We start from the raw sequence: 22,177 nt of genomic DNA on the forward strand, positions 1-22,177 counted from the left end.
TTTATCTTCGCCTGGCGGGGTAATGAGTCATTATAACACGGGTGTTCTGTTTCATACACCTCAAGCTTACAAGTTCCTACAATGCAATATTAGAAAAAAACACAACTAAATATACATTTTATTTCCGTTTATTGAGTCAACATTTGGTCTAATGACAAGTTCACCTGTATCAAGATAGTATTGAAATAATAAAGTATGAGATAAAAATAAAACACGTCCTCACTAGTGGTTGATTTTTATTGCTCCCACCAGATTACATCTTTAGCCATTTTGTTGCTCCAATGATCCTTTGCAGCTTTTCGCATTAGGCGTTCAGCGTCGGCGGCAACTGACAAAAAATAATGAATGTAATTTATTTATCTTTGCATGGAGGTGTAACGACAGTTGTTTCAACACAGGACATGGCTGATACAGAATATTGAGTTTATAAAATGAAACTTTAACTTACTTTCATCGCCCATCTCAGGAGGAAACTGTGGCTCGGCACCTTTGCGTCTGAAAACATTTATCTTATATTATATGTTGACAAATAATACTAAAAGTAAATACTTCCAATACAGGTTAAAATAAAAAAACCGTTTGGAAAATATAGCAAACAACTTTAAATACTTACTCGTTCCAATGGAAGGCCATGGAGACTTGAACTGACATCAAGAGAAGAAGAGCAAAAACAATCTTTCGATCCATTTCGTTGAGATTTGTCTGGAATGCGTTGATGATTATGTGGTCGGTGTGGTCGCTTTTTATATTCTCAAACTGCGGTTAATTCCACCATGATAAGCGGTGAGAACGCCTCCTGTTTCTACTTTATAATTTGAATACTCCAATGCGGAGTTGCGACTGGTGGTTGATGATGTAATCTTTTAAACATCATGAACGTTCAAACTTTAACCGAACTTTAAACGTCTGTGTTGTGGCAAGTGGTTAGTTAACTCTCGAGTTGACCCACCATGCAACGCGCAGTTTTAGAAGTAGGTTTTCCGCCCCGTGAATTGTTAACAAGAGATGTCCAATTACCATTTTCTACATTATTTGCTGGCTTCAAGCATTTTATAATCGCTATCAAGTTAAACTGTTCTTAACTTAAGTTTTTTTTACTAAACCAATTTAGACAATCCAACTGCGGCGATTAAGCAAGAGCAATTTTATTTAAACGTGTTACCATATAACCATAATATGGTAGTAGCATCGAACTTTAATTTACACGTTAAATAAAATTTGACAATATTGCAAAACTTGTCCAAGTAGAAACTCAGTGTATGTTAACACTTGTGTTTAAAATGTAATGCTTTTAAATTGACAATAAAATTTCAATCATGTTTTGCAGTTACTTTTGTAAAACATTTATTTAAAGATTGCGATTATTTCAAAAATGTCTTTTTAGAACTGTTTATATTCAGACAGCAGTATAATGTTAATGCTGTTTCCAAGAATGTAATTCTAACTTTGGTTGTTTTGCAACGTTATGTTCCTACTCCTTCATATAGGAGCGTGTCTTGTTGTTTCAATGCAGTTTTCACATAACAACACTCAGCAACAAGTGTAGTATGTAAATTAGGAAAGAAGCTTGTTTTAACAGTATATACTGACGTTGTCAATCAAAATTTATTAGTTCCACTTCGGTTGTTTCTTAGTAGAATCATTTGCATTTAAACGTTGTAGTTCTTCCTTGAAAAGATTTTGCAACGTTGGCAAAACATCCTCAACTCTTCGAATCAATTTGCGTTTCTAACTATAGAAGTGCAAGCTACTGATTTACATACTACACTTGTTAATCAGTAATGTTATGTGAAAACTGCTTTAATAACAAGACACGCTCCTATATGAAGAGTAGGAACATAACGTTGCAAAACAACTAAAGTTAGAATTACATTCTTCCAAACAGCATTAAAGTTATACTGCTGTCTGAATATAAACAGTTTTAAAACAATTTTTGTACTAATCGCAATCTTTAAATAAATGTTCCACAAAAGTAACTGCGAAACATGATTGAAATTTCTTTGTCCATTTAAAAGCGTTACATTTCAACCACAACTGTTAACATACACTGAGTTTCTACTTGGGCAAATTTTGCTATATTGTCAAATTTTCTTAAGCGTGAAAATTAAAGTTCGATGCTGATGCTACCATATTTTGTTGGAGCCTACGTGTCATATGGTAACACGTTTAAATGAAATTGCTCTTGCTCAATCGCCGCAGTGGGACTCTCTAAATTGGTTTAGTAAAAAAAACTTAACTTACGAACATTTTAACTTGATAGCGATTACGAAATGCATGAAGCCAGCAAATAATGTAGAAAATGGTAATTGGACATCTCTTGTTAACAATTCACGGGGCGAAAAACCTACTTCTAAAATTGCGTCCTGGTAGCAACAGCAAGACATTATTATAGTTGATCATATTTATTTATTGATCCTTGCATGGTGGGTCAACTCGAGAGTTAACTAACCATTTGACAAAACACAGACGTTTAACGTTCGGTTAAACTTTGAACGTTCATGATGTTTAAAAGATTACATCATCAACCACCAGTCGCAACTCCGCATTGGAGTATTTAAATCATAAAGTAGAAACAGGAGGCGTTCTCACCGCTTATCATCGGTGGAATTAACCGCAGTTTGAGAATATAAAAAGCGACCACACCGACCACATAATCATCAACGAATTCCAGTCAAATCTCAACAAAATGGATCGAAAGATTGTTTTTGCTTTTCTTCTCTTAATGTCAGTTCAAGTCTCCATGGCCTTCCATTGGAACGAGTAAGTATTTAAAGTTGTTTGCTTTATTTTCCAAATGCTTTTATATTTCAACCTGTATTGGAAGTATTTACTTTTAGTAATATTTGTCAACATATAATATAAGATAAATGTTTTTAGACGCAAAGGTGTCGAGCCACAGTTTCCTCCTGAGATGGGCGATGAAAGTAAGTTAAAGTTTCATTTTATAAACTCAATATTCTGTATCAGCTATTCCCCCGTGTTGAAACAACTGTCGTTGCACCTCCATGCAAAGATAAATAAATTACATTCATTATTTTTTGTCAGTTGCCGCCGACGCTGAACGCCTAATGCGAAAAGCTGCAAAGGATCATTGGAGCAACAAAATGGCAAAAGATGTAATCTGGTGGGAGCAATAAAAATCAACCACTAGTGAGGACGTGTTTTAATTTTATCTCATACTTTATTATTTCAATACTATCTTGATACAGGTGAACTTGTCATTTGACCAAATGTTGACCCAATAAACAGAAATAAAATGTGTATTTAGTTGTGTTTTTTCTAATATTGCATTGTATAGGAACTTGTAAGCTTGAGGTGTATGAAATAGAACACCCGTGTTATAATGACTCAATATCCCGCCAGGCGAGGACAAAGTAAATTACAATTATATTACTGTAGGTTTAGAGGGCTAACGTTGAGTGCATGAAATAAAAGCACCGAAAAGTTTTATATTGAAGTATACTTTTGTTTAAAATAATTCAAAACTTATATCTGGCATTAAATCGTTAGAATATTCGTTCCCGTATTAAAGCTGAAACGACAATCGTTGAAAATACCAATACTTTTTCAGTTTGTGGGGATTTAATTATACAATGCTTTGATATTATTACTTTTAAATGTGACGATAAAATGGAATAGGGAGCACGAACCATCTTACCCCAACCCGCCATTGGTTTTTCCACCTACAAAACGTATTTTATTTCTGAATAAACAAACCAGATTTCGGTAGCAACAGTTGCAATATCGGGTGAATCATTATAACTGCTTAATGAGACTGAAGATCCAACTAAATCATTCGTGATTCATTGGTTATTTGTAAACGGACATGATGTGTATGAAACGGAACACCCCTGTTATAACGACACCCATTTTCCTGCAACGCGATGTTGCTACTAAATATGAAGTAAACTTAAGAATAGCTCTGGTAAAAATGTTTATTCTGTTGCATTAACCGTTTGTGTGTCATCCAACGAGACTTCATCAGAGTATATAGTACTGTGGGTAATTAAAATGAATACCGTTGTAGCACGTATTATCTCATATTTTCTAACCGTATTTTAAACAATTAACAACGTTCTTCAAAGTCACGAAGATATGAATATATAATTATGTAAATATACTTTGTTTACTACCAAATGGGACGAGAAAATAGATTAAAAACATTGACCACTTTTTTTTAACAAACAAATTTCCCGATAAGTCATATCGAATATTTCAATTCTGTAATGGCTAAAATCGGTTACTGTAGCGATACCGACGTCTTATTAAGCCACAGTTTTGACAAATTACACACTGTGTATACTCTTTAAAACCCTGTAAGAAATGCATAGTTCTTACGTGTTGTTCTCATCTTAATATACTGACGTTGTCAATCAAAAACTATAATTTCAACCTAAGTCGTTTCTTTCTATAATCATTTGCATTTAAACGTTGTAGTTCTTCCTTGAAAGTATTTTGCAACGTTGGCAAAACATCCTCATCTCTTCGAATCAATTTGCGTTTCTATAACTATAGAAGTGCAAGCTACTGATTTACATACAACGCTTGTTAATCAGTAATGTTATGTGAAAAACTGCGTTAAAATAACAAGACACGCTCCTATATGAAGAGTAGGAACATAACGTTGCAAAACAACTTAAGTTAGAATTACAATCTTCCAAACAGCATTAACGTTATACTGCTGTCTGAATATAAACAATTTTTGTACTAATCGCAATCTTTAAATAAATGTTCCACAAAAGTAGTTCTAAAGCACAATTGAAATTTTGTGTCCATTCAAAAGCGTTACATTTAAAAACGTTGCAAAACAACTAAAGTTATTACATTCTTTAAGAAGACATTAGACTTAACGTTATAATGCTGATTACACTTTAGAATTAAATTATTGAATTAAAAGTTTGCCTTTTAAAGTTTGGGATTGAAAACCAACAAAACTACAACGTAGAGGAAGATGGGACACAAAATTGAAATATTTTTTTAATATTGGTACTTTGAAATACACACAATTTTTTTTTTTATTGGCCCGTTTTGTTTGCCTTTGTATGTATAACTTTAAAAACGTTATATTTTTTATCTTAAAATTAAGCCATATTGCCCCCCGCATATTTTTCTTGTGTTTATATCTTAGTTTTCTTACAAAATAAAACTAATGGTATGAAAAAAAATCAAACTGTACGAAAAATTTTAGCCTGTTTTTTTAAACTACGATACTGGATTGATGATTTCAACTCGTAAACTAAAAATTTCGGGAGTCTTAATTTATTTAGCAAGCATTTATTAAGTTCATCTTATTAATATGCTTTTTTCCGCCACTAAAAAAATGTTATAGTTGTTCAACATCGAATATTATTATTTGAAAACAGTAATCCTCTTTGCCACACACTTGGTTGGACAGTGATAATACTCTAGAAAAACACTGCAATATTTGTTTTCGTATTTTATCAAATAGGAAGTCGAAAAAAACTTAATTAAAAAAAACTTAACTGTACTTAATTAAGATTTTTAAATGAGTTTTCCAATTAAAAACAACATAAAACTTTAACCAAATACAGTACTAACAGCATGGTCGGTTTCAAGCATTGGCTAAGTTTAAAGTTAAACAAGCAGTTTCAGCCCTTTACAATACACGTTAACATTTTTTTTATAATTTTCTTTTATAAATAAATGAATAAATGTAACTTATTTACCCTCGCGTGGCCGGAAAACGACAGTCGTTATAACACTGGTTTCATACACCTCGTGCCAGCTTACGAATTACCTTGTATGTTACTTTGTATATTTTATAAGGTTACATCACATTTTCGTTTACTAGAGTTCTGCTTTCTGGCTTAAATATGTATATTTTAAATAAAAGTTTTCGATTAGGTTTGCGCGTTTCTATGTGTGTACTTATCTGTCCTGACCAATTATACACAAGCCACTGTGAATGAATGTAACTTACTTTAACCTCGCGTGGCCGGAAAACGACAGTCGTTATAACACGGGTGTGCACCTCGTTCCAGCTTATACGAGTTACCATGTATGTTACTTTGTTAGTGATTCTTTTTTTTATTTTATTTTTATGTATGGCTGATTATTTGAACAACCCATTAGTAACCACTGGGTTGGAGCAATTGCCGTTAAGCGTCTAGCTAAAGAACACATACGCCCACAATGGTAGCAGGTCGAGCCTCGAACCAACTACCTCTGGGTTACAGGCAGGCGCCCTAACCACTATGCCACAGCGCCGCGAGTAGTAGCTCTAACCTAATAACTTTTGACAGGTTAAACTAACTACTGTATAACGGCCGACCTTTTAAAACACCACACACTCTATCTTCTAAGTGCTTATAATGGATAAAATGTTTGTAAAACTTGGCCTAATCTTCGTCGGTTGAAGAAGAGATTGACATGTCGTCTAACTCATCTGTGGCAGTTGTAACGTTGCTGCTGCTGGAAGAGCTTGTTTCATCTTCTTCTGAAGAGTCCGTGGCATAGGTGCGGGAGAAGCAAGTGTCTGATGTCTTACGAATCAATTTTTTGAAGGCCAACTAAAAAGAAATAACTTGAGTGAATGAATAAATGAATGAAGGTATGAAGGTGTGAAGGGATGAAAGAATGAATGAATGTAACTTACTTTATCCTCGAGAAGCCGAAAAATGACTGCCGTTATAACACGGGTGTTCTGTTTTATACACCTCGTGCCAGCATTCGAGCTACCAAGTAAGTTACTTTGTGGGTGAATATTTTTGGGGTATTTTTTAATTTTTATGTATAACTGATAATTTGGACAACTTATTAGTGACCACTGGCTTGGAGCAATTGCCGTTACGTGTCTTGCCGAAGGACACATACGCGCACAATGGTAGCAGTGACGAGCCTTGAACCCATTACCTCTGGGTTAAAGGCATGCGCACTAACTAATTTGCCACGGCGTCGGACCTTAATGTACAGTTTTGGTAAAAGGCCAATCCTGGTCTAAATCACAGGTTCAATGGCGTGTCACGCTGCTGGACCTCACCCGAATAAAACAGTACTGTGGGGTAAGATGGAATACTGCTAGTAACTAAATTCCCCACATTTCCCGATCTTGTTTTAAACAATTAACAAAGATTTTTTAGACTCGTGAGGATGCGGTTATTTAATTCTGTAAACCTTCTTCTTTGTTTACCATTAAATGGGACGAGAAAAGATAAAAAAAATCCCATCTTACCTCCTAATTGTCCCATCTTTCCCCTAAGTGTTCCATCTTACCCCCCTATTACACCATCTTATTCCTAACTGTCCCATCTTACCCCTAATTGTCCCATCTTACCCCTAATTATCCCATCTTACCCCTTAACCCAAATGAATGAATTATTGAATGAATAAATAATAAATATTTATCTTCCCGAAGCAACCACACTGGTTAGAAAAAAAGGTTAATTTGCTTTAAACATCTCGTGCCCGTTTACATAACCACACATGTAACTTTGTGGGTAATAATATAGAAATATTTTTTATTTCTTTTATGTATGGCGGACAATTTAAACAACCCTTAAGGAACAAATGGACAGGAGTAACACCCACGATGGTAGCAGTTACTTTCAAAGTATCGGCTTTGTTTTAACTAAAAGCCAAGCATTTAAAAGAAATATATAGTAGAGGGGGGGAAGATGGGACACCTTTTCGTTTAGTTTTCTTTTTCCATTTGGTAGTAAACAAAGAACATTCAATGAATTATAAAACCGTATCCTCACGACTTCCACGGACCGTTGTTAATTGTTTAAAACACGATCAGGCTATTTGGATATTATGTATTAAAGGTGTCCCATCTTCCCCCACCCTACTATACATTTTAAATTGTTATAGCGTAGTCAAAATTTAAACCTGCATTCTGCTTGGTTTCTTTTCAGCTCTAGCGGCGGGTTGCGGTCGCTTAGGTGTATGCAACAACGCTACTTTCGTTTGTGATGGAGATTCGTTCGTATAGAAACCAAGCTTGTACAAATCGGCCAACCAACAGTTAAAGCGGTGAACGCGTTCTAAGCTGTTCTTATCCTGGCCAAGCCTGGAAAAGCCAATGAGCATATTTAACACTCGATTTAAATAACTGTATTGAATTGAAATTGCTATTTCATGGCGGGGCACCGGCGGTCGTTATAAAACGGCCTACAGGGGTGTTCCGTTTTACATACTTCGTGCGCACTTTCAAGTTTCTACGTATGTAGCTTAGTGGGCGAATGTGTTTTTGTGTTTGTTTTTTTAAAGATACTGACAAATATATTTATAGACAAACCGTAAGAAATCAAATAGGGTGAAATGCATTGTTTCGTAGTCTTAAAACGTTAAAAAATATCGTTTATTTTTTATAGCGAAAAAATTTTCGTTTATTTTTTATAGTGAAAAAAATTTTCGTTTATTTTTTATAGTGAAAAAAATTTTCGTTTATTTTTTATAGTGAAACAAATTTTCGTTATTTTTTATAGTGAAAAAAATTTTCGTTTATTTTATATGGTGAAAAAAAAACTGTTTTTTAAGTCTAACGTAACTTGGAGAATATGTTCAAATTTAATATGCCTCTTCACGAGTGCGTAAAATAGTAAATTTTATAACATTGTTAAAGTTATGGTTTTGGTTGGTATTTTTAATCTGTGTTAAGAAGTTTTCACGATATACAACAAATTTGGAAAACAGAACTTTTGGAAAACAGAAAATAAACAAATTACCGGCATCGGGTTGCTTTTTAGACACAATTTTTTTTTTTTTATAACGATAGTGAATAAATTAACTTACTTTATCCTCGCGTGGCCAAAAAACGGCAGTCGTCAAACACGGGTGTTCTGTTACATACACCTCCCGCCAGCTTACGAGTGGCCACGTATGTTACTTTGTGGGTGATTATTTTTTTATGATTTTTTTTATGTATGGCCGATAATTTGGACAACCCATTAGTGACCACTGGGTTAAAGACCAACCTGTAAATATGCCTTGACAGTACTTGTGTATTGATGGATCGAATCAGACGGAAATAAACCCAATACCAAATCCAAGTTTGGCACATCACGTCGTTCTTGTCGCATTGAAAGTTAATGCCTTTGGCTGCTTGGTAAAACTTAATCGTTTTCCCCATTCGGGGGCCAAGGTAACTGTGGATCCACATTTGGACTTCTTCACAGCCCTGCCTATCTCCTGACGGCCCAGCTATGAAATACAAAATAAAATAGGTTAGTATAAAAAAAAAAAAAAAAAATATAAAAAAATAAAATAAAAACAAAAGTATATAAAAAAAAAAAAAAAAATTGTTTTAACATTTTTTACCGTTGTCGTGCCACAAGTATTCGGTTTCATATACACCTCGTGTACGCTATATGTCACTTTTAAAATATGTTTTGGCCGGAAAACGACAGCTGTTAAACACAGGTGTTATGTTTCACACACCTCGTGTCAGCTTACGAGTCACTAAGTATGTTCCTTTGTCGGTAATAATTTTGGGGGGAATTTTTTTTAAGCTGATTTGGATAACCCATTAGCGACCACTGGGTTGGAGCAATTGCCGTTAAGTGCTTTGCCCAAGGACACATAAGCCCACAATAGTAGCAGCGACGAGCCTTGAACCCATTACGGGCTTCTAACCAACTGTGCTACGGCGCCGGACAAAACCATGCATAATAGGATATGAACCCTTGATTACTCAATGCATGGGTTACTCAATAATGTATTGAGTAGGCCATGTATGAACTAGTAGCTGTACGTTACCTGGATCCACATACTCAACGAATATCTGCGTCGAAGTCTCTTTAATGTAAGCCACAGTAATATGTTGTGGCAGTCCAATTAGTATGATGGTGTCCTAAAATAATGTATTAATTAATGTTGTAGTAGTTTTATTTTAAAGTAGGTATAACGAACATGCGTAGTAGGTTGGGGGAAAATGGGACTTCTTTCATTTCATTTTCTCGTCCCATTTGGTAGTAAAAAAAAGAAAATTTAAAAAATTGTAAAGCCGTTAACACAGTTTTCGTGAAATACCATGTATGGTCTCTTGCGCCATCTCGAGGGTATTAGAATACTGGCTGGAGCAATCTTAGCTCTGTACACGCCTTCCGCATCTGCCGTGAATCGAACGTCGCAATCAGGGCAAGGGTCTTCGTCTAATGGCTGAAAAGTAGTATCATATTAGTGGCTGTTAAGATTTTTGTATGCTTTACCCTTTTAACAAAGATGCTTATCAGATTTACCCCCAATATGCAATATGGCGCTCATTTATTAAAAAGAAAAACAACTAATTACATCAGTTATATTTAATACAACGGACGCGCTTTTTTTGCTTAAAAGAATCAATAAGCTACGAAGCAAGCTTTGAATTAGCAGTTATCTAAACTAGAATATAGTAAGCTACGATATCTACAATTGGCACAATTTTTCTGTCCCGTCAAGTGATGTGGATTTTAATTGGTAGCTCATTTACCCTCTGAATACGAGGAATTTACCCCAATTTTAAAAACGCGCTTTTATATGAACGTCACGTCCGGTAATGTGGGGTAAGATGGATACCGTTAGCACCTAAAATATCTTTTGTGACTTTTTTTTAACAATCAACAACGCTATTTTATAATCGCGAGGTTTTGGGTATATAATTCTGTAAATATTCTTTTTGTTTACTACCAATTAAGACGAAAACGAGAATAAAACATCACCCATCTAACCCTACCTTTTAATTATTGAGACTCAATGTACAGTAGGGTGGGGGAAGATGGGACACCTATTAACTCTATTTTCTCGCCCCATTTAGTAGTAAACAAAGAACATTCAAAGAATTATAAAACTATATGCCCACGACTCCGATTGGTCGTTGTTAATTGTTTAAAACACGATCAGGATATTCGGACATTATGTGCTAAAGGCGTCCGATCTTCCCCCACCCCACTCTATATATATCTACGCGCGGCGCGGACAAAAAAAGACACAATAACATAGGTTTTCTGTTTCATATATCTATTTTTTCTTGCACATTACTAGGAAAATGCGACGAGCTTTGAACAGGTAATTTCTGGATTAAAGGCAGGCGTGCTAACTACTGTAGCACGACGCCGCCATCAAGTTGCAACCATCGTTCTAATGTAGAACACAATGTGTGTTAATTATAAAAGAGTTTATCGTCGGCCGGACGTATATAAAAGTTGATTTTATTATAAACATCATATATAGTAGGGTGGGGAAGATGGGACACTTTTCATTTTATTTTCTCGTCCCATTTGGTAGTAAGTAAAGAAAATTCAGGAATTTATGAAACTGTATCCTCACGACTCCCATCGACCGTTGTTAATTTTTTGAAATATGACCAGGGTGTTTGGTAGATAATATGCGCAACGGTGTTCCATCTTACCCCACAATACTATATCATTTCATTTAAACATCCCGACGTTTTTTAACGAACCAGACGGTGACGTTATCATTGAATGAAAAAAAACTTACTTAATCATCGCGTGGCCAATTTTTTTTATATGATGGCTGATAATTTCGGCAACCCATTAGTGACCACTGGGTTGGAGCAAATGCCGATAAAAGTCTTTCACGAGGACACACACGCCGAAAGTGATGGCAGCGACGAGCCCTGAACCCATTACCTCTAAGTTATAGTGGAATGCGCGCTAACCACTTTCCTACGGCGCCGTGTAAAGGTGGCTGCACACAGTAACCGCGGCATGCGAATTCGCTTGCGAAGTCGTATGCAAACCCATTACCGAGTTCCGCATGCGGCAGCGAAATTCGGACAAAACAGACAAAACGGACGAATTCCGGATACTGTGTACTGCTACCTTAAGGAGTTTTTCTACAATCGTGTCAAACACACCTTGTCGTAGTCTTCTTTCCAGCGCGGATGTTTCCATAAATCGTAATGCACGCAAGGGGGGAGTACTGATACGTTAACACTGTGCCTGTCCAAGAACTTCTTCATGATACAGTTGCTCTGGTATTGCATTAAACGCCACTTCTCATACAAGGAAATAGACCTGCCTTTGAAAATATATTTTTTTAAATAAAAAAATATGTTTGCAACATATATAGTATAAAGTGGAGGAAGACAGGGCCCCTAAGCACACACTGCCCAATATTTTTTAACCTTAAAATGTATGACGTTTTTTGGTGATATCGCGATTTGTACTATCATACCTTTATTGGTTGACAAAATAAAAAATACATTAAAACACACTAGGAGTTAGAAACAGGTGTAATTTTAGAAATTCGTAAATACACAGGGTAAGACGGGACAATTTAAAATCCTTGCTAATTTTAATTAATAAATTTTATAATTACAAATTTAATTGTTTAAAACACGATGAGGGTATATTTGGATATTAGGTGCTAAAGGTTTCCCATCTTACCCTACGAAACTATAGGGAAAAATGCAACAACAAAGCTCAAATTAAATAAAACAACAAAAAAAATGAAAGAAGCAACAATAAAAAAATCAAAATATATTCTCTAGATGTTACTCCGCCCTAAAATTTTAAACATAAATTTTAAAATACCTCCCGAAGCTCTTAACTTGGCTCTTCTTGGAATAAAATGTCGATTTCCAGGAGGTCTGTTGCTGGTGTTGTAGTCGCCATATGTTGAACTACCATCGGTGTCGAACCTAAATATATTGTGAATGAATGAATGAATGTAACTTACTTTATCCTCGCGTGGCCGGAAAACGACAGTCGTTATCACACGGGTTTAACAACTCGTGCCAGCTTACGAGTTGCCATGTATGTTACTTTGTGGGTGATTATTTTTTTTGGATTTTTTCATTTTTTTTTATGTATGGCTGATAATTTGGACAACCCATTAGTGACCACTGGGTTGAAGCAATTGTCGTTAAGTGTCTTGCCCAAGAACACATACGCCCACAATGGTAGCAGCAACGAGCCTTGAACCCATTACCTAATGGTTACAGGCAGGCGCGCTAACCACTACGCCGCGGACAAAATTGTAATGTATAAAGTAAAATGTCCGGCTCAATGGGGTTTTGGTTCGCGCGCCTGCCTCTTACACAGAGGTTATGGGTTCAAAGCTCGTTGATGCTACCATTGTAGGCGTATGTGTCTTTGGGCAAGACAATTAACTGCAATCGCTCCGACTCTAATGAGTTGTCAAAGTTACAGAAAATCGAATCACCCAAAACCCGCGTTTTTGGATTTTTTTTTCTAAGCGTGACAATTTAAACTCCTAAATGACCACTGGGTTACAGTAGTTGTCCAAGGATACATACGCGCCAACAGACAATAAAGATAGTATCAGCCTTGTACCAGCTATATATAAAATTCGTCTAAGCTGCTTTAAACACCTATAATTAAACTACAACCTTTTCGGCACCGTATAGCACAGTTGGTTAAGTTAGCGCGCCCTCTAACCCAGAGGCGGTGGGTTCAAAGCTCGTCGCTGCTACCACAGTGGGCATATACGTCACAGGACAAGCAATTTAACGGCATTTGCTCCAAACCAATGGTCACTAATAGGTTGTCCAAATTATCAGCAACGCATAAAAAAAGTTATTACCAACAAGGTAACAACAAAACACCAGTGTTTAACGACTGTCGTTTTTCGGCCACGCCGGGATAATGTAAGTTACATTCATTTGTTTAACAACTAAATTTACTGGTTTGTATGCATAAAAAATCAAAATAATTACTTAGGCTCTTCTAAGTTCCTTGGTGCAGAATATCTGGCACATGACGGTTTCAGCTGTTTTACATTAGTAGAATCGTTTATTTCTTTTTTCTTATCCATGATTCCCGGGCCCACACAATATTTTCAAACAATATCAACTTCATAGGATAAAATTCCCAGGCAAAAACTTGATTTTATAAAATATAACCTTATTAACTCAGTTAAAGCAGAAATTAATCCCAGAAGTTTGATGCCCATTTACAGTATTGTGACGTCACTGTGCCTTTAAATGCGTCATAATACCAATCTACATCACATTAAAAATGTGCAAAACATTGTAATTTCAAAAAAATAGCTTGATGTGGAACAAAATTCGAAAACCAGTAATTAAAAATTTAATATCGTATTAGTAAATGCAAAAAAGTTGCCCAAAATCCCTACGAATCTACACAAAAGTTTTTTACGTAATTTTTTTGCCTGTGAAAAATAGTTTTCGCTGAAAAACTAAAACGTAGTTATTAGTTTGTACAGAAAACAAAATCGTTTGCCATAATAACGAAATATAGGGTGTGATTCCTCCGACGCTTCGTCATCTTCTGGGACGCACTTTGGTGAATTCATTCTCGTGAGCTGTTTTTCCTTCATCATTGTTCGTGTCAATAAAAGGAGTCGAAACCGTTCAGCAAGTGATTTGTATTTTACCTAGCAACCTGCGTCTAAATTACCAAGAAGTTCACGGCGTTAACAAGAAATCAGAAAAGATCAACAACGTATGGAGTCAAATTTAACTGAGCCAATCACCCACGTTCCGCACCGCCTTCAACAACCCCCTAGTCGGGTGAAATTGAATGTATTGATGCACAGTAACTTTCCGTGGCCGGAAAACGACAGTCGTTATCACACGGGTTTAACAACTCGTGCCAGCTTACAAGTTACCATGTATGTTACTTCGTGGGTAATTATTTTCGGGGGGATATTTTCATGTTTTTATATATGGCTGATAATTTGGACAACCCATTAGTGCTACTTAATTTGGGATAATAGTCGTTAGTGTCTTGCCCAAGGACACATATGCCTACAATGGTAGCAGCGACGAGCCTTGAACCCATTACCTCTGGGTTAGAGGCAGGCGCGCTAACCACTTTGCCACGGCGCCAGTATTTGATCCAACTTTAATGTCCACAGTTTAAATAATACAAAAACTACTGTTTTGAAAGAACAGAATGAGTTTTAAAATTTTTATATTAAGGAATAAAAAAGAATTTCAAGAACAATGATTGTTGGCGTAAAAAGCACACAAATATATAGTTTTGTCCTAATTACCAAATTAAAACCAAAATTGTGTAAAATATAGCTGTAACTGAAAACAAAATACAAAAAGCACCAATTGATTAAAAATGCAAACTTTCTTTTACTTTTGAACTAAATATTTAGTGTGAAAAATTTGCTACAAAATGAGCATGAAAATTTAAGCGCCAAAAAATTTTTTTAGGATTTTTTAAATCTTTTTCTGGTTTGTCGTGTAGATTCAGGTAAACTTCTTCGTTGTGGGTTGTGGAAACCTGGTGAATAGTTGAGTGTTACTTATGACTAATGCTATGACACAGAGGTTATAGGTTCAAAGCTCATCGCTGCTACCATTTGTGAGGTTAAGTGTCCTTGGGCAAAACACAGAAAATACGAAATTTCTACAACCTTGTGTTTTCTACAACCATAAGGGTCTTCTTATTATTGGCCATACGAAAAAACAAAAACATACAAAATTAGGGCCATCTGGCGTTGTAAAAAAGGCTTGTATCTAAAATAATGTAATAGGTTGGGGTAAGATGGGACAGTATTCTTTTTTTTTCTGCCGCATTTAGTAGTAAACAAAGAGTTTTTACAGAACTATATAACCGAAGCCCAGTGAAGCAGATTGTTGACAAATTTTTAAAACATTATCAGTAAATACATGTTTCAGGTGATAACGCTATCCCATCTTACCTCATTGTAATATAGTAGAGTGGGGGAAGACGGGACACCTTTAGCACATTATACCCAAATATCCTGATAGCGTTTTAAACAATTAACAACGGTTTAAGAAGGTCGGGAGGTTACGGTTTTATAATTTTTTGAATGTTCTTTGTTTGCTACCAAATAGGACTATAAAATATAATAAAAACGTGTCCCATCTTACCCCGCCCTACTATATATTAACACCTGGGTTTTGGTTTTAGCACCCCTAATTACAAGGCAAACAAAAAAAACAGAAATTCTACAAAAAATAGAAACCTATTTTCTTTTCGATTGCGTTTAGCCTCTCTTGTGCCTCCTTGTGTTCCTGCTCTTTAAATTTCATTTCGTCCGTTTCAAGTTGTAGACTCTCTAGCTCCTCCTGTGACGAATGAATTTCTTCGATAACGGACTTAATGTTTTCCAGAATTTCTAAAAAAATTTTTTAAAGTTTAGATTATTATGAGTGAATCGGACTAGCTTAGCATTTTTTAAATTGGAAAAATTCCTCGTATTTAGAGGGTAAATGAGCTACCAATCAAAATCCTTGTCAGTTGACGGGACAAAGAAAAAATGTGCCAATTGTAATACTTTACAAGACATTGATTAACTCGTTGCTAAAAAGCTAGCACATTCGTCGCATTAAATATAACTGATGTAATTAGTTGTTTTCCTTTTTTAATAAATGAGCACCATATTACATATTGGGGGTAAATCTGATAAGCATCTTTGTTAAAAGGGTAAAGCATATGTTTTTTTACACTTTATCAAAGACCTGAGATTTAGGGCAGATTTGGCCCATTACCTCAACATCCAGAAAGCCCATTAAAGTCTTTTTATGCGACTGGTGCTGGGACAGCAGGACACGTAATTTTTGCAGCATTTTTGACCTCATGTGGTTACAAGTTTTCACACTTTTCAACTTTGTGTAAGATATTTTCTTTGATATAGCTTATAATTTGGACAAACAATTAGTGACCACTGGGTTTGAGTAATATCTGTTAAGTTTCTTGCCCAAGTGCGCATACGGCGATCAGTATTAGTAGCCTCACCAAGCATTGAACCGGGAACACTTTGGTTTTAATGCAGGTGCCTAAACCACCAAGCCATCGCACCGGGCAAATATACTAGTACGGTGCTGTTCAACTTTTTATGGGTTGGTGAACCCCTAAAGTTGTTGCGACAAACTCATGCACCCCTGATTGCTTTAACACATTAGTCGAAAAGCACCGTTATTCAAAATAATTAGGAACAGGTCATTTGCGTTTAAAAAGAAGACTAGTTTCGGAGTTCTCAATGATGTAAGATATAGAATTCATGTAGAAAAAACTGTAGAAAAATGGCTAAATTTGTTAAAAATGTTCAAAACTGAATATTATTGCTGAAAATTGTTGTAGTTTGTGATGCACCCTTGTATACCCTTTTGTTCTAGTGCACCCCTAACATATTTTGTTGCAACCTACGGTGCACCGTGCACACCGGTTGAAGAGTGCTGTACTAGTATACACATACGACTTATTTTCCGGGGTTAGGGGTTTAAGTTTTATGTGTGTAAACTGTAAAACTTACTGTTAGTAAACGATTTTTTATAAAATATTGAAATACTATACCAATACACGTTTTATATGTCACAAAACGATGTTTTTTCAAAGTCCCCAGAAAATAAAAAAAATGAGGGCCCACTTGTAAAAAAAGAGAGTGACATTCGGATAATAAGTCGTAGGTCTAGTTTACTATTAAGCAAAATCTAGCAAAATAAACTTACCAATTTGTTTAACACATGTTGCATATTCTTCTGACATCGGAGCACCGAACACCATGCCACGAAGTTTCTCAAGCGCTGGTGCTCGGTTTTGGTTACCACCAAATTTTCCATTGCTACGAATCCGGTGACCATTGCGGGTTAAAATCGTTGGACAGTGCGTGTGTTTTACCACCTAAAAATGATAGCGTAAGAGACCTCATTCGCCTAGGTTTTGTTATACACAATGTTCGCGGCTTTGTCAGCCATACAATAAACAATTGTCAGCCATACATTAAAAAATTGTCAGCCATATATTTAAGTTAGTAATGTTAAGTCAGTAGTTAAGTTTTTTAAGAGCACCTCACAACACAAGGACATGTTTAGAATGAATGACCAACAAGGTCAGACAGGAGGCAAGACAGAAAAAGGAAGAAGGCAAAATCACTGAGGCAGAACATAATGCACATGATTGGGGAGGGGCACCACACAAACAAATTAGATACAATAGGAACTAAAACAATGATAACTTAACAAGTAACTTACCATGTTTCTGTATTGATTAGCAGAATCTAAGTCATCTATAAGAATAGTATCGCCCAGAAGCATCGTGAAAACTGAAAAAACAACAGAAAATAAATAAGCAAAAAAATTGTAACTGTTATAGTTTTTAATTTGAAAAATTGTTTAGCTTTTCTTAAGAAATAGCAAAATAAAAATTTGTTACAAAACACAAAAAAAATGTTTTAAATCAATTTTTTGAGAGAAAAACATTTGGTATGGTTTTTTATCATATAGTAGGGTGGGGAGAGAACACCTTTAGCACATAATATCTATCATATAGTAGGGTGGGGGAAGAACACCTTTAGCACATAATATATAGGCTTTTAAACAAGGGTCGTTAAAGTAGCCCCATGGCATGTCATAGCAAAGGACCTTACTTATACAGAATATAAATGAATGTAACTTGATTTATGCTCGCGTGGCTAAAAAATGACATCATTATAACACAGATATTGTGTTTCATACACCTCCTGCCCGCTTTCGAGTTAATGTTTATGTAAATTTTTGGGTGCTAGATTTTCTGTACAGTTTAGACAACCCATCAGTGACCACTGGGTTGGAGAAATAGCCGTTAAGTATCTTGCCCAAGAACAAATACGCCCACAATGGTAGCAGCGTCGATCCTTGTACCCATTACCTCTGGGTTACAAGCAGGCGCGCTAACCACTATACCACGGCGCCGGACGAAGTGCCAAACCACTTGGCCAAAACACATGGATTTTTTATAAATTGTGACCGAATATTTACAGTGACTAATATACAGTGGGGTGGGGAAGTTGGGACACCTTTTACCTCTATTTTCTCGTATCATTTAGTGGTAAACAAAGAACATTCGAAGAATTATAAAACCGTATCCTCACGACTCCCATAGACCATTGTTAATTGTTTAAAACGTGATCAGGATATTTAGATATAATGTGCTCGCCCACAATGGTAGCAGCAACAAGCACAGTTAAACACATTCAGAATTTAAATAAAATAAATTTACTCATTCTACAGTTGACTTGGTCTTTTTGGAAATTCAAAAGTTTTCGCGCAAAAATTGGGTTTCCAGTTACTTGGTCTTGAGAAATTCTTGCTTTCACATGCGGCAGTTGTTTTTTCCAGTCGGAAAGATTTTTCTTGTAGATACTGTCTAAAGGTAAAACTTGCTGTCTGCCGTCGGATAGTTTGTGGATTTCTCTTGCCTGGATTTAAAAGAAAAAGTTGCAAAGGTTATTATAATTAATGAACTAGTTTGAAAAACAATATTTAAATTCTAAACTTAAGGTTTATTTATTTTTTTCTTAATTAATTTTTTTTTAAATTTTTTTATTAATTGTTTTAATTTATTGTTTCAATTTATTGTTTGTAATTTATATTTAAATTAAACAAAAACTTTTAATTTTTTTTTAATTCTTTTTTTTTTAATTTAAAAATATTTAAACTTTTTTAAGCAATATAAAAATATTTTAAAATGACAATTTTTTTTCCAAAAACATAGGAATAAACTAAAACAAAAAATTAAAAATTTAAAAAGGAATTTAAAAAAATGAAAGGTTTTATTTTGATTTACAAACACAAAAAACAATTCACTAAAAATTTGTTTTCCTAATTAGATGATAAATAAACAGGAAAGTATTTTTTACCAAATGTTTATAAAAACAACAAAATTTAAAGAAAATTCCACCTTTTTAGTTGTGAAAGTAACAAGACAATCCATATCAGCGGACATATGCCACGATAATACACACGCTGCGTCGTCATCTGAGATTAATGCCAGGTGACCAATCTGTTGGAAAAATACATAATATAATTAAAGCAGATTTCTACCAGAAAAAAAGTGTAAAACGTTCCTATTTTTGACTTGGATTGGTAAAAATATACATGACTGATTGTTTTTAATTAAATTCATGCACTATGAAAAAAAACACTGGACAGATCGTTGGGTTATAAACAAAATCCTCATATGTGGTGAAAGCCGCACACGAACGTAAGCTAGTTGTAGCGGCAACATTTAACGTCAGAACAGACGTGTTAAAAAGCCGGAAAAAAATATAAATGTGAACCAGTATCAGCCAGATTTTTTAGTTTCTTTTTCTTTACATGCTTGGGTTCTACATAAACTTTCAGGTGTTTGTCCTGACAAGTGCTGGGTTAAATTGAGTGGCCAACATTTGGTAACAAAATGTCTAACCAAACCTTAAAAGTAGATGTGTCTTTTGAGATATTTCAGAAATTTTTGCAATAACTTTGTATTTAGAAAAAATTTTCGAAATATTTTTTTGCTTTATTTTAACGAAGAAAGACAAAACATAAATCTGGTATGTAAAAAAGCGCGAAAAAATAAAGCGCAACAATATTTTGTATTAGGGGAATTACCCATATAAAAATTAACAAAATCAAACTTTCTAAAAATTTTTAAAAAAATTAACCGAAAGATTAAAAACCGACTAACATAATAAATTTAAAAAAAAAACTTTCTAAAACTTAATATTACCAAACTTAAAAAAAATTTACAAAAAAAATTTAAAAATTAAATTTACAATAAAATTGACATAAATAATTTTTAAATAAACTTACAAAAAATGAACATAAAAATATAAAAAACCAAACTTACAAAAAATTAACACAAACAAACAAACCAACCTTGCCCAAAACTTCACTACTAGCATCCTGGTATTCCGACAATAAACATTTTCTTTTATCGTCGTGCATTAGGCTGTTACGCCTTAATGAGCAGTGTTCGATCAACTGCGAAATGTCACATGACTGGCACGAACTTGAGATGGATAACCCCAACTTTTGCAGGTCGCGAATTAACTAAAAAAAAATTTTTTTATTCTTCTTTTTAGTTAATTTGTGATTTTTTAGTTAAAATATTTTTTTTTCCTTTTTTTAGTTAATTTAAAAAAAAAGTTTATTATTATTTTTTTAAAGGAACATCTTTCAATGTGAACATATAGTAGGGTGGGGGCAGATGGGACACCTTTAGCACATAATATCCAAATATCCCGATCGTGTTTTAAACAATTAACAGAAAAAAAGTGTCCCATATTTCCCACCCTACTATATTATTTTGAGGTTATACATTATTTGGAAAAATAGAAGAACAAACAGTTATTTAAGTGAAAATATATAATTAAAAATATTTATTTTTTTCATAAAATAGACTTTGTTTTGAGGTCACAATTTAGTTAAAAAAAAAGATTTTTTTTAAGGTATATTATTTGAAAAAAGTAGAAAAATAACTTTTTTATGTGAAAAATATGTAAATATTAGGCTTTTTTTATAAAAGAGTTTTTTTGAAGATAAAAAAATTATGGTATTAAAAAACTTACAGGTTAAAAATCCTATTAAAGTATAAAAAAAATGTATAAATATTAATATTTACATTCGTTTTTTTCTTATCAGCTTCTGCACACCCTTGTTTTATCTCATCAAACAATGTTTTATGTGCAGAGAAAGTTTCTTCGTACATTTTTACAGCGTGTAATAAAACGTCTCTTTGCTGAACTAATTCACTCATTTGGGCGTATTTTTTCGCATCTGTTAAAATTGAATAGAAATTCATATATATATATATATATATATATATATATACAAAAGTGTAGTATAGAAGGGTGGGGGAAGATGGGACACCTTTTTATTCTATTTACTGGTCACATTTGGTAGTAATCATAGAACATTCAAAGAATTATAAAACCATAACTTTACGGCCTCTCTAGATCATGTTAATTGTTAAAAACAGGATCAGGATATTTAAATATTATGTGATAAAGGTGTCCCATCTTCCCCCAAACTACTATAAAAGTAGTCCTATGGCATGCCATAGTACCTTACTCATGCAGAATATAAACGAATGTAACTTGATTTAACTTTGCGTGGGTATAAAGTGAGTCATTATAATACGGGTGTTCTGTTTCATACACCTCGTGTCAGCTTGCGAGTTACCATGTATGTAAATTTTTAGCTGCTAGATTTTCTGTATGGTTGATAATTTAGACATAGAAAAAACTATCACCTAAAAGTCACATGAATGGTAACTTGTAAGCTGGCATGAGGTGTATGAAACAGAACACCTGTGTTGTAACAACTGTCGTTTTCCGGCAACGCGGGAATAAATAAGTTACATATGTGATAACTCTTAAGCAGGCGTGAAGTGTATAAAACAGAACACCTGTGTTTAACTTGTAACGACTGTCGTTTTTCTGGTCAGATGAGGACAAAGTAAGTTACATACATGGTAACTGCAAAGCAGGAATGAGGTGTATGAAACAGAAC

The 22,177-nt window shown here is 34.5% G+C and overlaps 2 protein-coding genes and 2 long non-coding RNA genes across 5 annotated transcripts in view; 1 reads left to right on the forward strand and 3 right to left on the reverse strand.

Annotated features, from left to right (window-relative positions):
* Positions 1–112: 112 nt before the first annotated feature.
* On the reverse strand, positions 113–769 carry LOC149726417 (uncharacterized). Its single transcript, XR_016386178.1, has 4 exons — positions 614–769; positions 449–495; positions 224–328; positions 113–164 (listed from the first exon to the last, which is right to left on the reverse strand). It is a non-coding gene; the product is annotated as an uncharacterized LOC149726417 (long non-coding RNA).
* A 1,839-nt stretch (positions 770–2,608) lies between these two features.
* Positions 2,609–3,261, forward strand: LOC149726418 (uncharacterized). The gene is made up of 4 exons (XR_016386253.1): positions 2,609–2,760; positions 2,878–2,924; positions 3,046–3,150; positions 3,210–3,261. It is a non-coding gene; the product is annotated as an uncharacterized LOC149726418 (long non-coding RNA).
* Positions 3,262–6,039: 2,778 nt separating this feature from the next.
* LOC149726419 (uncharacterized) lies at positions 6,040–14,692 on the reverse strand. Its single transcript, XM_089890441.1, has 8 exons — positions 13,640–14,692; positions 12,495–12,601; positions 11,816–11,979; positions 9,991–10,119; positions 9,718–9,811; positions 8,937–9,162; positions 7,849–8,029; positions 6,040–6,530 (listed from the first exon to the last, which is right to left on the reverse strand). Exons 1-8 carry the CDS (start codon positions 13,735–13,737, stop codon positions 6,360–6,362), a joined length of 1,170 nt encoding a protein of 389 aa, XP_089746567.1. The 5' UTR covers positions 13,738–14,692; the 3' UTR covers positions 6,040–6,359.
* Positions 14,693–14,841: 149 nt separating this feature from the next.
* Positions 14,842–22,177, reverse strand: part of LOC149726420 (structural maintenance of chromosomes flexible hinge domain-containing protein 1-like) — a 39,440-nt gene continuing 32,104 nt past the window's right edge. For both annotated transcript variants that reach the window (XM_089890432.1, XM_089890433.1), the window contains exons 37-44: positions 21,288–21,442; positions 20,543–20,716; positions 19,584–19,685; positions 18,903–19,101; positions 17,897–17,967; positions 17,375–17,546; positions 15,889–16,041; positions 14,842–15,179 (exon numbers count right to left, since the gene is read on the reverse strand). In XM_089890432.1, coding sequence (XP_089746558.1) covers positions 15,106–15,179; positions 15,889–16,041; positions 17,375–17,546; positions 17,897–17,967; positions 18,903–19,101; positions 19,584–19,685; positions 20,543–20,716; positions 21,288–21,442 — 1,100 coding nt within the window. In that variant the 3' untranslated portion in view covers positions 14,842–15,105. The remainder of the gene's footprint in view (positions 15,180–15,888; positions 16,042–17,374; positions 17,547–17,896; positions 17,968–18,902; positions 19,102–19,583; positions 19,686–20,542; positions 20,717–21,287; positions 21,443–22,177) is intronic.

Source organism: Ciona robusta, chromosome 12 (assembly GCF_009617815.1).
Source record: "Ciona robusta chromosome 12, ASM961781v2".
Classification (NCBI taxonomy): Eukaryota; Metazoa; Chordata; class Ascidiacea; order Phlebobranchia; family Cionidae; genus Ciona; species Ciona robusta.